The sequence below is a fragment of the Pseudopipra pipra genome, chromosome 12 (genome assembly GCF_036250125.1).
Source record: "Pseudopipra pipra isolate bDixPip1 chromosome 12, bDixPip1.hap1, whole genome shotgun sequence".
Classification (NCBI taxonomy): domain Eukaryota; kingdom Metazoa; phylum Chordata; class Aves; order Passeriformes; family Pipridae; genus Pseudopipra; species Pseudopipra pipra.
This window is the reverse complement of record NC_087560.1, coordinates 9,012,244-9,030,363: the sequence shown is the minus strand read 5'-3', so window position 1 is coordinate 9,030,363 and position 18,120 is coordinate 9,012,244. Positions and strand designations below refer to the sequence as shown.

Here is an 18,120-nt window from a genome sequence, read left to right as displayed (position 1 = left end):
TCAAGTACAGATAAAAGCAGCAGACCAGCTGCAACTGAATGAAAGCAAACACCTGGTCAGAACTCAAGGCAACTCTATAACCATCCTTACTTGCAACCATTCAGTTTTCTTTACACAAAGATTAACACTCACTTCTGTTTCTTTCAACAAATCCATTTAATCATTCATTTAATACTTGTCTTTATGAAACAGGAATACAGAAATGCTGTTTTCAAAATATTAAATCTGTAAAGAACTTGGATACTAAAATTAACAGATCTTACATAAGGCAACAACTTCAGGGAAGAAAGAAGTACCAGCTAGCTCTGTGAGGATAACTGCTTTCCTCCAACTTAAGATGAGTTTCAGGGCTTGTTTCAAAAGTGATCTTTGAGGTATGTGCTATATACTTATGTCATACAGATAGTAGAATTGCACTCCTCATATTTTTGAGTAGCAGCTGTTTACTGTACAAATTTCAATATGATAAAAAAAGAAAATATGGACGTATTATTTAGATCTCATAATGATGAGTCCTATATTTCCACATAAATATATTTCAGCAAACCCCACAATAATTCAGGCTTTTCTCCTTACAGTTCCATCTTCTAATTGCACATGGAGAGAACGGTCTCCAGCTTTGTAGTTTTTTGTGATTTCTGCAGACTGCCAAACTTCTTCATTATCAGGGATCCAAACCCTATTGTACTAGAACAGAAAAACAAGATAATAGTTAGCTTAGCTATTATCATATTTGAATGTAAATATGCTGTTCAAGCCATCTAGTTCTCCTTTGCTGAAGGTAAAACGCTGAAGCATAAGCAAACTCTTCAAATGTTCTGCCTGAGAAGCCATCAGAAACAGCACTTCTTAAAAGGACATAACACAGCTGTAAACCTCAGTAAGTAGGGAATTACTTCAGTGATGTGGAGTGTGTCCTTCTCATCCCGACAGGGTTTGACAAAGCAATCTCATCCATCCCTACTTACACAAGCAACCATAATGTATAATCTTTCAGCATCTTTATGTTTTGATAGACAGAACCCTTCATTTAATTCCCTTACCCTCACTATATTCACGGTCAGTTTAAACTGTTTAAATAAACCCATGAGAACTGCTGCAGCTGCTTACTTGAAAAATTAACATTAGTCAAGGATTTCATGGAGCGTTAACAGACCCACAGATACCTTGGGGACTCATATACCTTCTCATTTTGGTGCCACAACTGTTAGTTTTAGCACAAGTGACTTTTTTCCTCTCTTAATTTGGGATAAGCCTTGGAAGCTCCAGTAGATCCTCAGAACATGAGGGTCTCTGCCCCAAGAACCCCTACTGAATGATGGTGGGTGCCCACACAGGTCCCTACAAACTGCACTGTACAACAGCCTTCTTAATTCTTATTCCCAAGGATCAACACCAAACAATTTAGGGTAAGAGGGACTTTTGCAGGGACATTCTGCAACTTAGCTTGTCTTGCTCAGTGACTTCTCCAGGTGAGTTTTCAGGATCCCCAAGGACAGAAACTGATCTTTCTAGTCAGCCATATGCCAAACTGGTTTGCACATCAGGTGATGATCAACCGAAACCTCAGCCTCTTCCATGATACCTCTTTGCTGATGCTTTCAGCAGGATTGCATTTTTTCATGCAACATCCAAAATCACAAGGACATTTTCTAAACAACCCCAAACCCCTATGATGTCAATGTTTTCATCTATCCCACCAAAAGAGATAAAAGCCCAGCTTCACAAATATCTATTGAATGGCCAAATGAAAAACATGGCTAAACTAGTTTTCAGTTTTCCATGTGTACCTAAGTATAAATTTTCTTTTGTGTCATTCCTATGGTATGTTGACTTCCTGGTGTACAAAAATGCTTGTTAAATTGAGTTCTTTCACAGAATCAGAGAATATGCTGAGTTGCAAACGACCCACAAGGATCACTGAGTCCAACTCTTAGCCCTGTAGGACCCTACCCAACAGTCACACCACGTGCCTGAGAGTACCACCCAAACATCTGGAACTCTGTCAGGCTTGGTGTTGTGACCACTTCTCTGGGGAGACTGTTCCAGCACCCAACCACCCTCCGGGTGGTTGTTGTTTTATTTATTTGTTGTTATGCAAGTCAGAATATCACCACCAAACAGCCTCAGGGGCACACAGTGCGTTCCCATGTAAGAAGGTGAACTGCACGGACGAGAAAGAGAGGAAAAACAATGTGACAAAAGCACTGATTCTTCAGAAAAGGCCCCTGGAGTTGCAGGAGCCTCCATTGGCAAATGCACCCAGCCTACAGAGCTGGCTGTCTCCAAACCCTGCCTCACAGGTAAACAGAAGGGAGTTTGCTCATTCCCGTGTCGGGTTACACCCGCGCTCCTTCCTCCCTTCAGCTCCCTGACAATATTCCAGTGAAAACTGCCGTTTGTTCTTCCAGCGGCTCCGATTGCGGCACCAACACTAAGAACGAAGAGCTCTGCAGCACCGGGCTCAGTGGGAGCTCGTTACGGCAGCTGCTGTTGCAACAGAGGAGACATGGGCTTATAAATCACTAACATATCCATGTTGGTCTTGCTATTTAAAGCTAAGCAAACAAATTATACGCCACGACAATCCAGCGACTTACAGGAAAAGCGGGGAAAGTTGTGCAAAAACTTCAGCAGGTGCACCAAGGAGGAAGAATCTTTGTTTCAAGGCCAAGTTCTGCCACACACATTCAATATTTGCCCAGCAGAAAGCGCAGCGCTCCGAAACTGAGTGCCCAGGGGAAGGGCTTTGTTAAACCTTAAAGTTGCCTAACCGCTGGCTAGCACAGCAGAGACCTACTCCTGAAGGCCAAGAGTCTCAGAAAAAGGTGTGTTTTCCGCAAAAAGGAGTATTTCTCCCCGGTGCCCTGGGATCTGCGGGATGATCCCAGTCAGCCAGCGCGGACAGCCACAGGCGGTCCCGACAGAGCGCGATCCGCTCCCGCCGGGGCTCGGCACGGCCGACTCGCCCCGCTGCCCCCCGTGCCCCGCTCACCTGCGTGTAGAGCTCGGCCAGCGCCATCGGGACTGCAGGTTCCGCAGGTGGCCGCGGTCCGGCCCCCGCTCCGGGGCGTGGGGAGCGGCCCGGCCCCGCTCCCGGCCGGCCCCGCCCGCCGCAGTGCCCGCAGTGCCCGCTCACCCCGCGGGGCTCGTCCCGCGGCCACCGCCCCGTTCTCACTGCTCTGTACCTATAGTGGAGCTGAGCGGCACTCCCAGGTACCGCACTGGCACAGCTGGCACCTGGAATACACCTTTAGGGAGCGGGAATAATGTCCCTTCCGACGGCCAGAAGGGTCCCGAGGGGAGCGGTCCGGACCCAGCAGAGAAAACCAACAGAAACATTAATCATCTTCCTACAAGGAGTTTCTTTAGCAATCTTGGAATAAAATAAACAAATCTGAATGCATTTAGTAAGCTGAAGGCACTAACCGGTATTACATCGAAATTGCCTTTATGAGGAAGAAGATTTGAATAACCACAGAGCCAGGTTTTGGCAGGTGGCCCACCAGCCCTCCTTGCCTGGCACCAAAGGAGCTTTCATGGCACAGAATGTAATGTCTTAGTGAAGGACAAATCTTATTTCAGTAGCAGGTAATATTAGGTGACAAAATATCATAACAGAAATGAGCTACATCGAACAAAGTATTTTGCAATATGCACAGCAGTTTATGGCACACTGCTGCTATCTGGGTGTGTATTTACACATCCTCAGATTTTAACCAACTCCCCTGGCAGTCAACACCCAGCCTGCCATGGAGGTAGAGGGAACCATGTGACTGTCTGGGGACTATGTCAGCACACAGCTCAGGAACTACCAACCAACCAACCAAAAAAATTCCAAAGCAAATAGTACAGTTGTACTTTTATTTGGACATTTTCCAGTGATAGCTATTAGGCTACAGTTTTTATGATGCATACATTTACTAAGTACAACATCAGACACTACCACAGATCAGAGCTCAGGTCATTCTGACAATGTTTTGTTTTTCATCTATGTACTGTAGTGGCATCGAGTGAAAACCTATGTTTAAAGGCTTTTATTTATCACATGAAGTATCAGCATCTTAAAAAATCCAAGTGTTTACTCATAGTTTTAGTATGGTATTTGAAATGTGTTCAGTTGAAATCACGCATAGACTTTCAAATTGCAAATGCTGGTGTTTCCAAGTTGGGAACAAATGTTACCGGATAGCAATCCACCTTCAACAAAGAAGTTGATCTTATTTTTTTCTGTGATAGAACAGATTAATCACATTTAACAGACTTAAGCACTTTCATGATCCATCTCAGACTGAAGTGTGAGAAGTAATTTTTCAAAATTTGGAGGGAAGACTGTATCCTAAACATTGGAATAAAATTATCACTGGAATAAAAATACACCAAACTGAATGAGGTAATTATTGTGCAAAATCTCTAGAATAACTGTATATCATTCTAAGGGGTCACTGACAAGTATTTTTCCAGCATCTGATAAAATCTATCATCTCAATAGATAATAAATTAAAATATAAAAGATATGTCCACATTAAAAGAGCATAACAATGATTCAAAGGAAAAAAAAAAGTTGTTAAAATAATTCTGCATTATATTCCATGGTTAAAGAGATTTTAGTCCTAAGGTGAAAGATATATTATACACTGACACTAAAATTTTACTTTTGAAAAGTGCATGTAAAATACTGCCATGTAAAATGTTAGATGAATTACCAACTACACATCTATTCCAACTCAAAAATATTTTCCTTTAAAACATGTCAAGCAGCGTATACTTTTAATGTGATATAAAAGTAATACCAGTCAAACCACTGAGTTTAAGGATAATACCTATAAATTACTAACCACTACTTTTTTTAAGGAAACAATACAATAAGGCTTTTTACAGGTAAACAAACTTAAAAAATAAACAAAAATACATTTAGGCATACATTTTAAACACTTAAAACGCTTAAGTAGTGGATACATTTCCTGATCTACAGTATGAACATACTGTTATGCCAATTGTTTGTTTTTCAATAGGAGAAAAAAAATTTGTAGGTCAGCATGTTCTCTTGCATTTTCTTTCCTAACCCTGTTACTGGGTGAGAAGGCTTTCCTATTACATTCTCCCAAGTACAGTACCCCTAACAGTCTGAAAACTACCTTACACCTTATTTGGAGCCACGTAACAGTAGCCGTAGTTTCAGAAATCAAGTAATATTGTTAAAAAGAGTGTTTGGTATACCATGCAGAGGAAAACAATCTCAATCATTTAGCAAAGATCATTCAAAACATTTTTGCAATGCAGTCGTAGCTTCTTGGAAGTACTGGCATGATCCCTCAAATGTAATATGGGCTGTACATATTTGAAAATAAGATGACATGAGCATCTTAAAATGATACTGACAAACTTTAGGTTGTCTTTACTTCTGATTTTAGCAACCATACAAACAGCATGTCTGCCTCTCAAGTAAAACAAAACCGAAATGTTTCAGTCTGCTTAACAGCAAATCTTTTTTTCTGTGAATTTGCAGGCAAACAGATTAGTACCAAACAGTCTAACAGTGTACCTCTAGATTATTTATCAATATTCTAGAAGAAATTAATGTCAATGCTAAGATGATAATTATTATAATACATTAGAAATATTGCACAATGCAATTAAGCAATGTGTGTGGCTTTTTTTTTTTACATGTATATTTGAGCCATACACCACAGAACTGGATCCTTAAGCAAGGCTTCTGCTGCACATTGTGAAATGTGAATTCTGTATAGCAGATCCAAGATGTGTGAGACAGAAAAATCTTTCCAGTAAGATGTGCAATATCCAAAATAACCCAGTCTCTCATTATGAACCCTGGATTTCCAACCATTAAATCAGCATGAATCATAGTCAAATGACAGCATCATAGTCAAAAACTACTTAACTACTTGTTAGTCAACCTCTCAAAGAATGAGAGCTTGGGCTACTGCAGAAATTTCCCATTAAAGTTTTTCCTCTCAAATTCCAGTGTGAAAGAAGACTTTTTATTTAAGTGGCAACAAACGAAAAGAGATTATACTCAAAATACAGTCAACTCTGGGGTCTATGAACAAAGGACAACATTTGACAGACTATATAATCTAAATAAATACTAAAATCATTACTGACTTCTGATCATTTGCTTCAAGATTCTGTATTTTTAGCTAACTACTTTCAAAAATAACTAGTTTAAAAATAACGAAACATATAATTTCCAGTGTGCTACTTGTGCTTAGTTACCATTTTCCTCTACAGGTGTTATTCAATACCATGTGCAAAAATCCAGTTAAAATAACAGACTGCTACAGACTGTAAATAAGGTTGACAACAAAAAATGAAGTATCTTATTTTTAGTGCTTAGTATGATACTGTCGTACACTTGAAAGAACAAAAGAATATGCAGCAGCGATTTAGTATGTTTGGTAAACCACAGTACTAACAAATGAACACCTAAGTTATAGCATATAGTGAGCTGTAAGACTTATCACTACAATTTATGTCAAACTGACATAAATGAGGAAGTGGTTTAAGAAATAATTTTATATATTGCCAGTTTGTGTTTTTCCATTCCAGTTTTTACAAATTAAATGTAACAGGCTCCCAAGTGACTGTGTATTCTACTACAAAATGCCTTACTTTCAAGTCTTCCATGTTCAGGACTGTGACTGTCCCTGTTGGTCCCCGCCTATGAGAAGATTACATATGGAGTTTAATTTACACTATTTAAATATGTTACTAAAGATCTAAAAATGTCTCTAGACAGCTGAAGACACACTTTTTGTCCAAGCCCGATTTCCATACTCTGGAAATGTATGAATCAGAGAAGTCCTCATAAATGCAATGACTGAGCACAAATGCACATCTTTCTCTTAGCCTTCAGTCTGTGGTGCTGTTGTGCAGTTTTCCAGCTACCTTAACTACAGATCTGGGCTTATACAGGCTGTTTGTTCAGAAAATGTGTTTTTAGTGGCTCACTATGTTTTAACAAGTAAAGATATCAGGCAACCGGTTCTCCATTTAACACTGACGGTACATCCTTGGGATCAGACACGTGATATGAAGCCCAGGCCCAAGCTGGCTGGGATCTGAATGGTTTCTAATGCCAGAGAGGATGGATTAAACGGAAAAGTAACAGGAAAGATGTGTTTAGCATCCATGAGCAACTGAGGAGAGTCCTTCCTGTCTCGCAGACGCACCTGCAAAGATAAGAAAGTGATTACATTATCACTCATTGATGATAATCATCTTGCAAAGAGGGAGTATTTCATCTGTGCTCAGACACACGTGTGTGTACAAACACACGCTCCACAGTAACTTGAGCCAACATATTTGCAAGAATTGTGACATTAAACTGCAGTTACTTTCATTGGCTTCAGTTCTGAATATTTTCCCCTTACAATGCAATCTGAAAGTGTTCAGATTCCCTGCAAAAGGAAGATTTAGCCCAGCACCTGGTAACGGTGTCTATTCAGTAAGTGATCTATTCAGTAAGTAACTTTAATTCAGGAATTAAAGTTTTATCTCAGTCCTACCTTCCCAATTTCCCCTATCCTGCTGAAATGTAATTCAACTTCTAACAGACCAGAAAGATCATATTTCTTTCCTTTATTTTGCTCTACTGTCTGCTTTTCTTTGGAGTTTTCAAAACTTTTCATTTTCATCAATATATATAAAACCAGAAGGGGTACATTAAGATCTCTGGTATGAGCACAGGCCTCAGTTTTCAAAGCAGTTGGAACTTCTCTTGAAGATACAGGTCTGACTAAAGTAAATTTGCATGTATAAATGTTATCACTTGAAAAGTTGGCATACATGTGTATTTAAATACACAAAGGTGTATAAGCACAAAAACCTCTCACCTTCCAAAACCCTCATACATATGACAGAGAAACTAACATTTTCATGCAAGTCTGGAGGCAGTAACTTGTGACTGCTTAAAATTTTAAGGCTGACATCACCTTTTCAACATAGTTAAAAAGCAACAGTTAAAAAGCATAGTTTAATTCATAATCCTGAATGTATTTCAGGATGCAAGCTATTTTGGCTCATCAGAGGTTTTCACAGACATAGTCAAATCATTTTTGATGAAAAGCTAGAGACATACCTGTATTGTACGTATAAATGATACCAAGACTCTCTCTTCAAACTCATTAACTGGAGTATACAAATTCAGAACTTTTACAATCTGTGAAGAAGAACAATCACTATTAGGTTCATTTTACTGCTCACTCAACAGATGCATCCATGGTTATGAATAATATAATTTTAAAATTAGCTATTTAAAAAATAAAATTATTTACAAGTGTCTGTTATTTTTTGCTTTGTTGATTCACACAGAATTCCATCACCTGCTCAATGCTATGTTATACAACTGCCTCCTTCAGAACTGCCTCCTTCTGAGGTAAAAACTCTAAATTTCTACAAATGTGAGGAAAATATCAAAGGATGGAAAAATCATATGAGAATTAACTGACTGTGTTCCTAGCCCACCCCCCTCCCCAGAAACATTATGTAGTTCTCACCCTAATTTTGACACTGTAATTATGACCTTCTGTAGTCTTACAACTTCACTGTTCTTCAAGAGTGAGCTATTTCTCTAAAAATAGGACTAAAACCACCAAAGGCAAGAACTGCATCACAAAGACTTTAAATAATAATATGGGCTTAATGTGTAAAACCTATTAAAAATTCTCTTTGCTTTTTTACCATTCTCTTTTTTAAAAACCAAAACACTCTGAACACTTTGTTAAAAAGTTAAAACACTTCAAGCACATGGAATTCTAACTTCTTATTCAGTAGAAAACTAGGAGATTTTCCAGTAATGTGAATTACTAAATCAAAACAGCTGTATCAATGCAACTGCTCACGCTGACACCATTATGAAAAAATAGAGAAATTTCTTCCTTTTCTTGGTGAGAATTGTTCAGTAAGCATCAAAGATGCTTGGATCCCTTTATTCCTGTACAAGCTGTATGCAAATGTAGCATGGTTTAAAAAAAAAAGTGCAACTTATTTGTACAAAATCTATGCTTTCATAAACAGAGGTCTGTTTACAGAGATACACTGGTTCAGCCTTCTGAGGCTAATGGGTACAGTAACTTAACACTTTTGTTTGCAGACTTGGAGATAACAGCTCTGTTTGAATTGTCCATTAACTTGACTGGACACTAACTCTGATGGCAGAAAGATCATTTCCTAGTATCCCAGGCAGAGCTGTCTGGACTACAGAGATGTCTTTGAATGAAGAGTTTTCTCAGAGGATTTTCACAAACAGAGATTATGTATAGTACTACACCCTGAACATTCTATTGAGATTCCTCTCATTTGTTCTAAACTTATCTTGAACATCAGATGGCAAAAGGGTCTGGTCCCTTTTTAATCCCTCCAATGTAATCTGTTTCAGTTGTACTAATGCAAAACGTAGTAAGAAACCTCCAATTCATGTGTGACAGCAGTGTTGGCAGGCAACAGCAACACCAACAGAGCAGAGCTGCTCAAGAGTGACAGCAGGACAGAGGAGGAGAGTTTCCTTACCTGGGCAGTAGTCAGTGCATTGCACATTGAACAAATGGCTTCTGCATCTTCATCCGTTTTCTTTTTTACTTGCAACAACTGTGCAGCCTGGATGAGGGGTTCCAGTGTTTCTTTAGCCCCACTATTCATCAAATTTTTATCACGTAGCCATTCTTCCAGTTGACTCACATTGTATCTGTACAAAGAGGTAAGAGTATCAAGACATTAACCCTTGATTATTGCTAAATGGAGAGCATATGCAATTTCTCTTTCCCAGTGTTTCTTCTCTGTCCTTACATGCTTTTCCTTCACACTTCTAATTTCCTTTAATTTTGTCTTTGTACTGTTTTTATCTGATTAAGGCAGGAAATTTTGATTTTCATAACAGTTAGGAACTATGGTCAGACTTTCAGTAACTAGCTTTTCTCATTTGTTTCTGTTCCTATTAATTGTAGGAATGTGACAAGAAGAAAGGCAAATGAGATTTTGTTCGTGTTAAAGTACAGTGAGGCTTTGTGAAGTCACCTGAGGGACTGAAATGCCCTGGACAAATTTCCTGACATATGCCAGTAGAGTCCATTGGACAACTGATGCCAAAATGATTAAGATGGCTTTATCTTAGAATGCAGCACACTAGTGTGGATGAACAGGTATTCATTGCACCACCAGTATACAAAAAAATGCAGCAGGTATGTTTGCTATTCTTCTCTAAAAACTGAGAGAGCAATTACCAACCTTTCACCTACAGTTTTGATTCCCACTTGAGGATGAAATATTTTTGGTTTCCTTCTACCACATGTACTTGGAAGTCAGGTAAGATGTGGCCTAAGGCAACAAAGCTCTTTGTAAACGAACCTCACAAAATCAGTTTAGCAGCATCTGAAACTGTTTGTGTGTGGAAAAATAAACATTCCAGATGTATCTGCGGTTCCATCAAAATGATGTTCAACAATGTCAAGAGTTCACTACAATTTCCAGCAGTGCACACAAGAAAAGTATAACGAGCTCTCCCACCTTATCTGCATTCCTTTGCTCCACGAGCACATGTCCTTGCGCAGGAGAAGGTTATTAAGTGTTACGGCCCCAATGATGTAGAACATCTGCTTGACAACCTGTTTGATCAGCTCTGGATCCATTCCATGCTGGCACATCACTGAATGGAAGGAGTTCAGCTGCCGAATGATGGAGTCCAAAGTGTAGGTTCCTTCATCAGCAATGCTGGATGTTCTCTTCCGCAGTCCTGTTGGTTTCACCCCTGAGACACCCTGGATGGTCTCGTGCTCCAGCATCCCTGAAACTGCATTTGAGTGGCAACATTATTATAATGACTTAAACCTACTGATACTCAAGTGTATTGTGGAAGAGAGCAAAACAGAAAGAGCAGGCTAGGCTTTCTGCTAGCCACAGTTTACCATGATTTCCAGAAATTGCGTGTCCCACTATGTTCTGCAAAATCTAAATTTACAGGGTTTTTACAAAGAATCCAGCATGTGTGTTTGAAAGAAATGTCTAACTCTAGTTCAGCAAAATACTTTCTTCTTCCCAGGATCATATGAGCAGCAGAGTCAGCAATACCAAGAGCTGTTCCATTCTTCTACATGTTGTGATTGGAAACCATAATGAAAATTTCTGTGAGAGTAGTGTCTGAACAGAAAATGGAAAGTACTTTTAACGAGAAAAGATCTCTGAATGTGAGCTTCACCACTGCTAGCTATTTCATTCCTCATTGCTGCCCATAATAACAACTAAATATTTTTTCCATATTATTTTCAATTATGACTTCTCAAGTAAATTGTCTAATTTTTCCATCATATATTTCCCAACAGACAGAGCAATAAATATCAGATTGTCCTGACAGCTTTTTCCTGCAAATGTATGATTTATGACAAGTATGAATAAGGTATATTGATTTATTCTGTCACTGCCAGAAGAACCAATCACAGTTTTAGTTTTTCCTCTAATCCAACCTGTCTTTGTCATTTATGAACACAATACCACAAGAACTATTAAAGAAGTTCTACTGGTTAGGAAGAAATACAAGATATAGTACATTACCACCATCATAATTTTCATTTTAGTACTATGTTGTGAAGTTTAAGGAACTCAGCTTTGCCTTACCAATCATCGGTTGCAGAATATTTTCCAACACTCGGACAAGTTGTTGGTAAATCTGAATGGCCAAGTCACTCAGTACTTGTCTGTATTCAGCCAAATCAAAATTAGTGAGGCAGTGCTCATTTTGACGAGGTGTATTATGCTTCATAAACCCCTGAATTCATAAAATAACAGAAATCAATGATTCAATGGAGTACAAAAATATTACACAAACCTTGTATTTTCATTTTTTTTCATGCAACTACAAGTAATACCTTTAAAGTAATAGTCACAGCCCCAAATTTTAATTTGGAAATTCTTCTGATTGAGACTAATGCTAGGATTTGCTTTTTAACTATGATGTCCACAGCATCTGCTTCCTTAACTTGAAACTTCAGGTATCTGACACAGGAACAAACTCTTGCCAGCTTTCTGGTGGGTAAGACCCTTCTGTCTCACTCCAGCATGGGCATTCTCACCTGGCCAGTTATGGCCAAAAGCCCAGTTAAGTTTGAAAAAGGAATTAGGCATTCCACAGCCTCCAAACATAGACTGGTCTGCCATACCATGGTTAATGGGCTTAATACAGCCTTTTTCGCAGGGAGTGCAGTGAATCATTACTAAACAACATAATGGTAGCAGTCAGATTCCTCTACTTAATCTGAGTTGGCACTTTTGTGAGCATAATGTCATTTAGCCTCTGGGCCCCCAGCCTGCAAGAAAGGGAAGCTGGTTCAAATCTTATCTTCCTGTGCTTTCCACTGATGTCGTCGTTCCAAAAAGGTGTAGCTATTTTAAGACTTTGACTAGATTTTGAGATATTACAGGGATTTGTTAAAGAGCAGTGCTGATAGAAGTATTGGAGAGCAAGACACACCAGAGTAGGAGCAGTGCTTACCTCTTCTCCACTATACTGCTTCAAACAGTGCAAAAATCTGCAGGTGTTCGATAGCCAGAAGGACACTGTTTCAAAGTCATCTCCTCTTTTCTGAAGATAAAAACAAACACAGTTCAACAAAGATTGGTAGGAGGAATAAAATAAAGAAATGCTAGATAAACAGTTAAACACTTAAAATACATTTTCTTGTAGCTACTCATTCTGTTGTTTTGCAAAACTGTATTTCGGTTGTGTATTAGAAAAACAAGGGTTTTGGCAAAATACCATTAAACACCCTCCCTGTTTTCTGTGGTTTTTTTCAAGAACTTTCAGGATATGATTTCCTCCACAGATATGATATTTCTGGTTTTACAGACCCATCCTAAATGTTCTGTGAAGAAATCACATGGCAATATGACTATTCCCAAAACACCCATTCTGTGGCACAACGACTCCTGTTAAGACCCCAACAGGGAGGATGGGAATGATGCAGAGGCAGCAGGAGGAACAGGGAACAATTCAGTTTTGATGAATGTCACTTATATCATAACCATTTTGGCAGCCTGATATGGAAAACAAAACAAAACAACAAACCCTTCTCACCAAGGAACACAGAATCTAGTATATGCTGAGTAATAAGCTGAGTAGTTCTAGACCTCCATAGCATACACTCCATTCACTTAAATATGTTCAGAAATTCCTATGAATACCTAAGCTCCTGCAGGATTGTTTATGAAATATTTTTTTCAAAACACATAGTTTGATTAAAGGCTTGGCTTTTGAACACATCTGTCTCATTTAAAAAACAGAAAACTATATAAGCACAAAGCATATTTATATCTTAATAATGCCTTCAGGATACACCTGGCCTAAACTCTCCTAGCCAACTCATTGCAAAGACTTTAGGCAGTAACATATTATCATCATTGTAATCTGCAGGTGAAGCAAATGAGGGAATCTGTTAACCAAAACTGCAAATGAAACTATTTAATCAAGCGCTCTGGAGAAAATTAACAAAGACTCATTCTGCAAACTTTGACTACATCCAAAACATCAGAAGCATACCTTCAGAGGATGGAGACTATTCAAAACAAAAGGAAGGTAATTGTTTTCCCACTAATTCAAAGCACCTCTGGTACTATATGGATAAAATCCCAGCAATGTAATTTGTTGCCTTTTAAGACAACTCTTTTGTGACTTCGGTGGGAGTTCATTGATCAGAAATCCAGAGCCAATTAACTGAAAGCCTTTTCCTCATTCCTCTTACATAAAACCAAAAGCAAATTTTAAATTAATGTTTTTCTAAACCAAGCAGACTAACTAACCTTCAACACTTTTTTGATGCCATTGATAGTGGAAGTCAACAATGACCGCACTTTTTGGTCATCATTAAGGTAATCTGCATGGCGAACACACATGAACAAAATATATGCTGGTAGTCCTGGAATCAGGTTGACAGCTACCCCACGTGGTTTCAGCTCTTGGGAAAAACAAACACACATTGTTTTGTTAAGTTATGAGGTAATTGCAACCTCCCCAGTTAATAGCACATACACATACATATATGGCCTGTAAAAACACAGCAAAACTAGGAAGAGCCACTTTCTTGGTAAAATGTGAGAACAGAATAAGAAAACATAACTGCCTGCTAAAAATATGCAGACACTTTAAAATGTACTATGCTCATCAGGAAGGAAAACTAGATTACAATAGACATTTAGGAATTTCAGATAAACTGAACACTGACAAAACCAAAATAAGCTATCAATTTCCTAATGCAAATTCTGTGTTCTTATCATGCATTTTTCAGAGTGCATGGGAGCAGAGAAGGCCACAAATGAGAAAGATGCTTACCTAAAATAAGATTCTTGACAAGTTTTTGTTCATCCTCCCTCTTATATTCCAACATCCCTTGGAAGTCCTTTTCTTTCCGTGGAATGTTAACTGGACGAATAGGCTCATCAATGATTTGTCCAGGTGATATGTTCTCCATCTGACCCACTTCAGAGAGAGAATGCAAAGAAATTGTATTATATTTTCCAGTGAAGCCAATTCATACACGAGACATTACTGTGACATTTCTAAGGAGCGTCCTGGCTCCAGCAGGACAGGGGAGAGAATATTAACAGCAAGAGTGAGAAAACCTGTGGGTTGAAATGAAGGTGGCTTAACAAGTGAAGGAAAGGGGGGTGGGGGGGTGGAAAGCAAAGCAAAGGCAATTACTCATGACAACTCCTCATCCCAAGGGGACTGATGCCCAGCCAGTCTCAAACAACAGCTACCTTGTATGCAAAAACCCCCTCTTCTGCTTCCTGATATTAGGAGGTACAGAATGTGGAATATTCCTTTGGCCAGTCTGGGTCAGCTGTGTGCCCATATGCCCTCCCACCCCCAGCTTTCTGAGGGGGCAGAGCAGGAAAAAAGAGAAAACCTTGACACTGTGCCAGCTCTGTTCAGTAGCTGTCAAAACACTAGTGTGTTCCCAACACTTTTGTAGCCTCAAATCCAAAACACAGCATCATACAGGCTGTTATGAGGAAAGCTAACTCCATCCCAGCCAGATCTACTACACCTTTCTAAGTTAGTTAGGTAATAAACTCACATAACACTGTGTTTTTAGAAACATTTTTCCCACTCTGTATAATGTATCAATATTACTATGGTCTTGTCCACAGCACTAAACAAACAATACTGAAAGACTTTTTAAAAAATAAACTTAGTTTCAGTAACCAAACCTCACATTCAAAGGAAAGATGGGTAATTTTTTTCTGCCTAGTTCATATTCAGTATTGCTTTTGTCTTGACAAAACCAGATACTGTCTTTGACATTCCTTTATTTTTAAATATTTGTTTGCCTTCAGAGAAATATCAATCTCCTTTTCTCATTGCTCCATAGCAAGACAGATCTTTTAAAGGTTCATAAAGGAACACAGAGCTCTGAATGTACCTCCTGTTTCTGCAATCAGCAGGAGCTAATCCTACTGAAGACCTCAAGCCCTCATAACTGCTAAAACAGATGCATATGATGACAATCAGATCACAAAAAGTAAACCAAAATCTTTCTCTTTCTCTCAAAATATAAAAGTACCTTCAAGTTCCCCGATCTTCTTAGCAAATACTTTCAACTGTTTCTTTAACTTGCGAACAGTTTTGTCCTGCTTTTCCAGCTGCTCCATTAAATCCTGTAAATTAAAATGAGAGAAAGATTACAATATGAGCAAAATCCCATCATGTGTGACAGAGACAAAATCAGTGCTGTTAGAATTACGAGGCAGTGAGGAAAGCTGACAGAAGTGTCATCCTCTGGCCGAGGGTTGCAAGCTGGTACAGTGCCTATAACACAAGCCAAATACTGCAAATATTATTGTTATGTGCAGTAAGATAAAGGCAAAGCTCTTAGGCAGGCAGATTCTGCAGATACTCAGAACTAGGTCAGTTCTTACAGTAGAAGACATTTTGCTGCAAACATATCTTCCTAATGCTTTCTCCCTGCTCTTCCAAATACCCCATGGAAATAATTTTCTTTATTATTTAACAGCTATCCTGCATCATTTATTCATGCCTTAAGGACTGACTCCTTATTCAGGCCTATCCATGTTATGAGACAATAAGAGAGAGATCTGCAGAAAGACCATAACTTGCACTCAAACTTACCAAAACCAAACACCCAAACATGCACCATTTCTTGTGATGCTTTGCCACTTCTCCTGCTGTGATCACATCTTCTGATACTGAAACTGGTGTCTTACAACTTTTTATTCTGTACCTGAACAACATCTAGCACCTTAAAGTCCTACTCTTGCAATAAACCTGTATTTTTCATTCAAGGGAGCACTCCTCAGAAAAATATGTTTGAATAATCCTGACATATTTATCATAGTACATTCATAAAATAATCATGTAATTAAAAAACAGAGAGTCTTTCTAAAGGAAGCAAAACCTCAAGCTCAAAAAACCTGAAAGCCATTTCAGGTTAAGTGTTGGAAAGCAGCTTAAAAGAAAAATCTCATAAGCATGATGATTCTTCATGGCACTGGTAAGAATGTAAGGGATCATGAACTCCTTGCATCAAAAACATCATCTGGGAAACTACATCTCCCCTAAAGTACTGAAAAAAATTAGGGCAGCATGGGCAACAACTTAGTATTAGGCACAAACTGTTCTTAATCATGTAGTAAAGAGTTTACAACCTAATATAATATACTTGAATAGTAAGATATTAGGCCTGTTGACATGAACCATGCTTCACATCCAAAGCAGTATTCAATTCTACAACAGAAATCCTGCTAACACAATATACTAATTGTCGATACAACAATTTTTCTTGAAATTAATAAAAAAAATACATGTAAGTTCAACAGACTGTTTCAAGCGTATCAGTGAAGGGATATGATTTCAGAACCACCAGTATGTGAGAAGAATAAAGTGCTTTCTATGGTTCCTCTAAACAAATTGAACAGATCTCACATTTCATTAAGATCTGTAAACTCATACATTATATTCTTTCAAGCTTACATACGGTGCTATCTTTAATTATTATGGAAATATTATTTCCAATGTCATCAATGTCCATATTTTGCATTTTTGAAAAACACTAAAATAAGAACAAACTCAGGCTATGACTATATTGCTGGCATTATTCACCTTGGTAAGGACCTGTATGATCAGTCCTTTGCTGAACTGAATTTAAATGCATCAAAGTTTTAAACCAAAGAGTAGTTTTGAACCAAAGAGTAGTTTTGAAAATTGAGCATCTTTTGCATCATGCACCTGTTTTTCAGGGCAGTATTAAGCAGTATTCAAAAAGAAAGGGCTTTGCTCACAGTGCAAGATTTGTATTAGTAACAAAACTGTGCATCAAAAAGAGACGCAGATTACACAAAGGACACTAAGACTAACAAAAAAAGCAGTGAGGGAAGTAATTGGCATCGTGAAGCTCTCTGCAGGGGGATTTCCTCTGAAAGGGAGAAAAGGAGGCAGCCTGCTTTTCAATTAGTGCTTCAGAAACAGCGACCGAGACAACAGAGAAAGAGGATTCACGTGATCTACATACAATCATCCGCTTGTAAAGTGAAATCCGGTACAACTGATACTTCTTGGGATCATCTGCATACAACTCCTCATAAAACTGTAAAAACAGGTACAGGATTGTTTTACCCCCTCCCTTTGAGAGACTGAAACTTCAGTAAGCACTGTATAGATTAAATCAGAATAAAAAAAGATCAAGTAATCTCTTATTTTTAGGTAGTCTAGGGCCTTAGTTGTGGTGTCCATGTCAGCATCTCCCAGAGAGAAGCTGATACAGATGAGTTGCAGAACAGTCAGATCTTTTAAAAATGGGCTGTACTAGCACTGTGAAAGCCTGGAATATAACCTTTGTGAGAATCAGGACAGGACATTTTCTTATGCTAATCAAGATGGGATTGCAGTGAACACCACAATTCTACTATGACATCTGGAAAGCCCGTAAATTAATTCCACTCCAGGGCTAGGAGTGGAACAGAAACATACACCCAACTTGGAGTGGACTTGCAATGCCCAAACATCAGAAGTGAAACACTAAGGAATTGAGTCTATATTTAACAAGTAAAATTACATTTGATGTATTTGAAAACAAAGAGAACTCCTGTGGGATATAA

The 18,120-nt window shown here is 38.6% G+C and overlaps 2 protein-coding genes across 6 annotated transcripts in view; both read right to left on the bottom strand.

Annotated features, from left to right (window-relative positions):
• MYO5C (myosin VC) overlaps positions 1 to 3,072 on the bottom strand; it is a 33,091-nt gene extending 30,019 nt beyond the window's left edge. Inside the window, exons 1-2 of the mRNA XM_064668761.1 lie at positions 2,996 to 3,072; positions 577 to 687 (exon numbers count right to left, since the gene is read on the bottom strand). Coding sequence (XP_064524831.1) covers positions 577 to 687; positions 2,996 to 3,022 — 138 coding nt within the window. The 5' untranslated portion in view covers positions 3,023 to 3,072. The remainder of the gene's footprint in view (positions 1 to 576; positions 688 to 2,995) is intronic.
• A 778-nt stretch (positions 3,073 to 3,850) lies between these two features.
• MYO5A (myosin VA) overlaps positions 3,851 to 18,120 on the bottom strand; it is a 97,653-nt gene continuing 83,383 nt past the window's right edge. For 3 of the 5 annotated variants that reach the window (XM_064668759.1, XM_064668755.1, XM_064668756.1), the window contains 10 exons: positions 17,535 to 17,609; positions 15,570 to 15,663; positions 14,336 to 14,482; positions 13,807 to 13,961; positions 12,503 to 12,592; positions 11,629 to 11,779; positions 10,525 to 10,807; positions 9,532 to 9,706; positions 8,102 to 8,182; positions 3,851 to 7,193 (listed from right to left, as the gene is read on the bottom strand). In XM_064668759.1, coding sequence (XP_064524829.1) covers positions 7,041 to 7,193; positions 8,102 to 8,182; positions 9,532 to 9,706; positions 10,525 to 10,807; positions 11,629 to 11,779; positions 12,503 to 12,592; positions 13,807 to 13,961; positions 14,336 to 14,482; positions 15,570 to 15,663; positions 17,535 to 17,609 — 1,404 coding nt within the window. In that variant the 3' untranslated portion in view covers positions 3,851 to 7,040. The remainder of the gene's footprint in view (positions 7,194 to 8,101; positions 8,183 to 9,531; positions 9,707 to 10,524; positions 10,808 to 11,628; positions 11,780 to 12,502; positions 12,593 to 13,806; positions 13,962 to 14,335; positions 14,483 to 15,569; positions 15,664 to 17,534; positions 17,610 to 18,120) is intronic. The other 2 variants (XM_064668757.1, XM_064668758.1) reach the window with 1 other exon arrangement.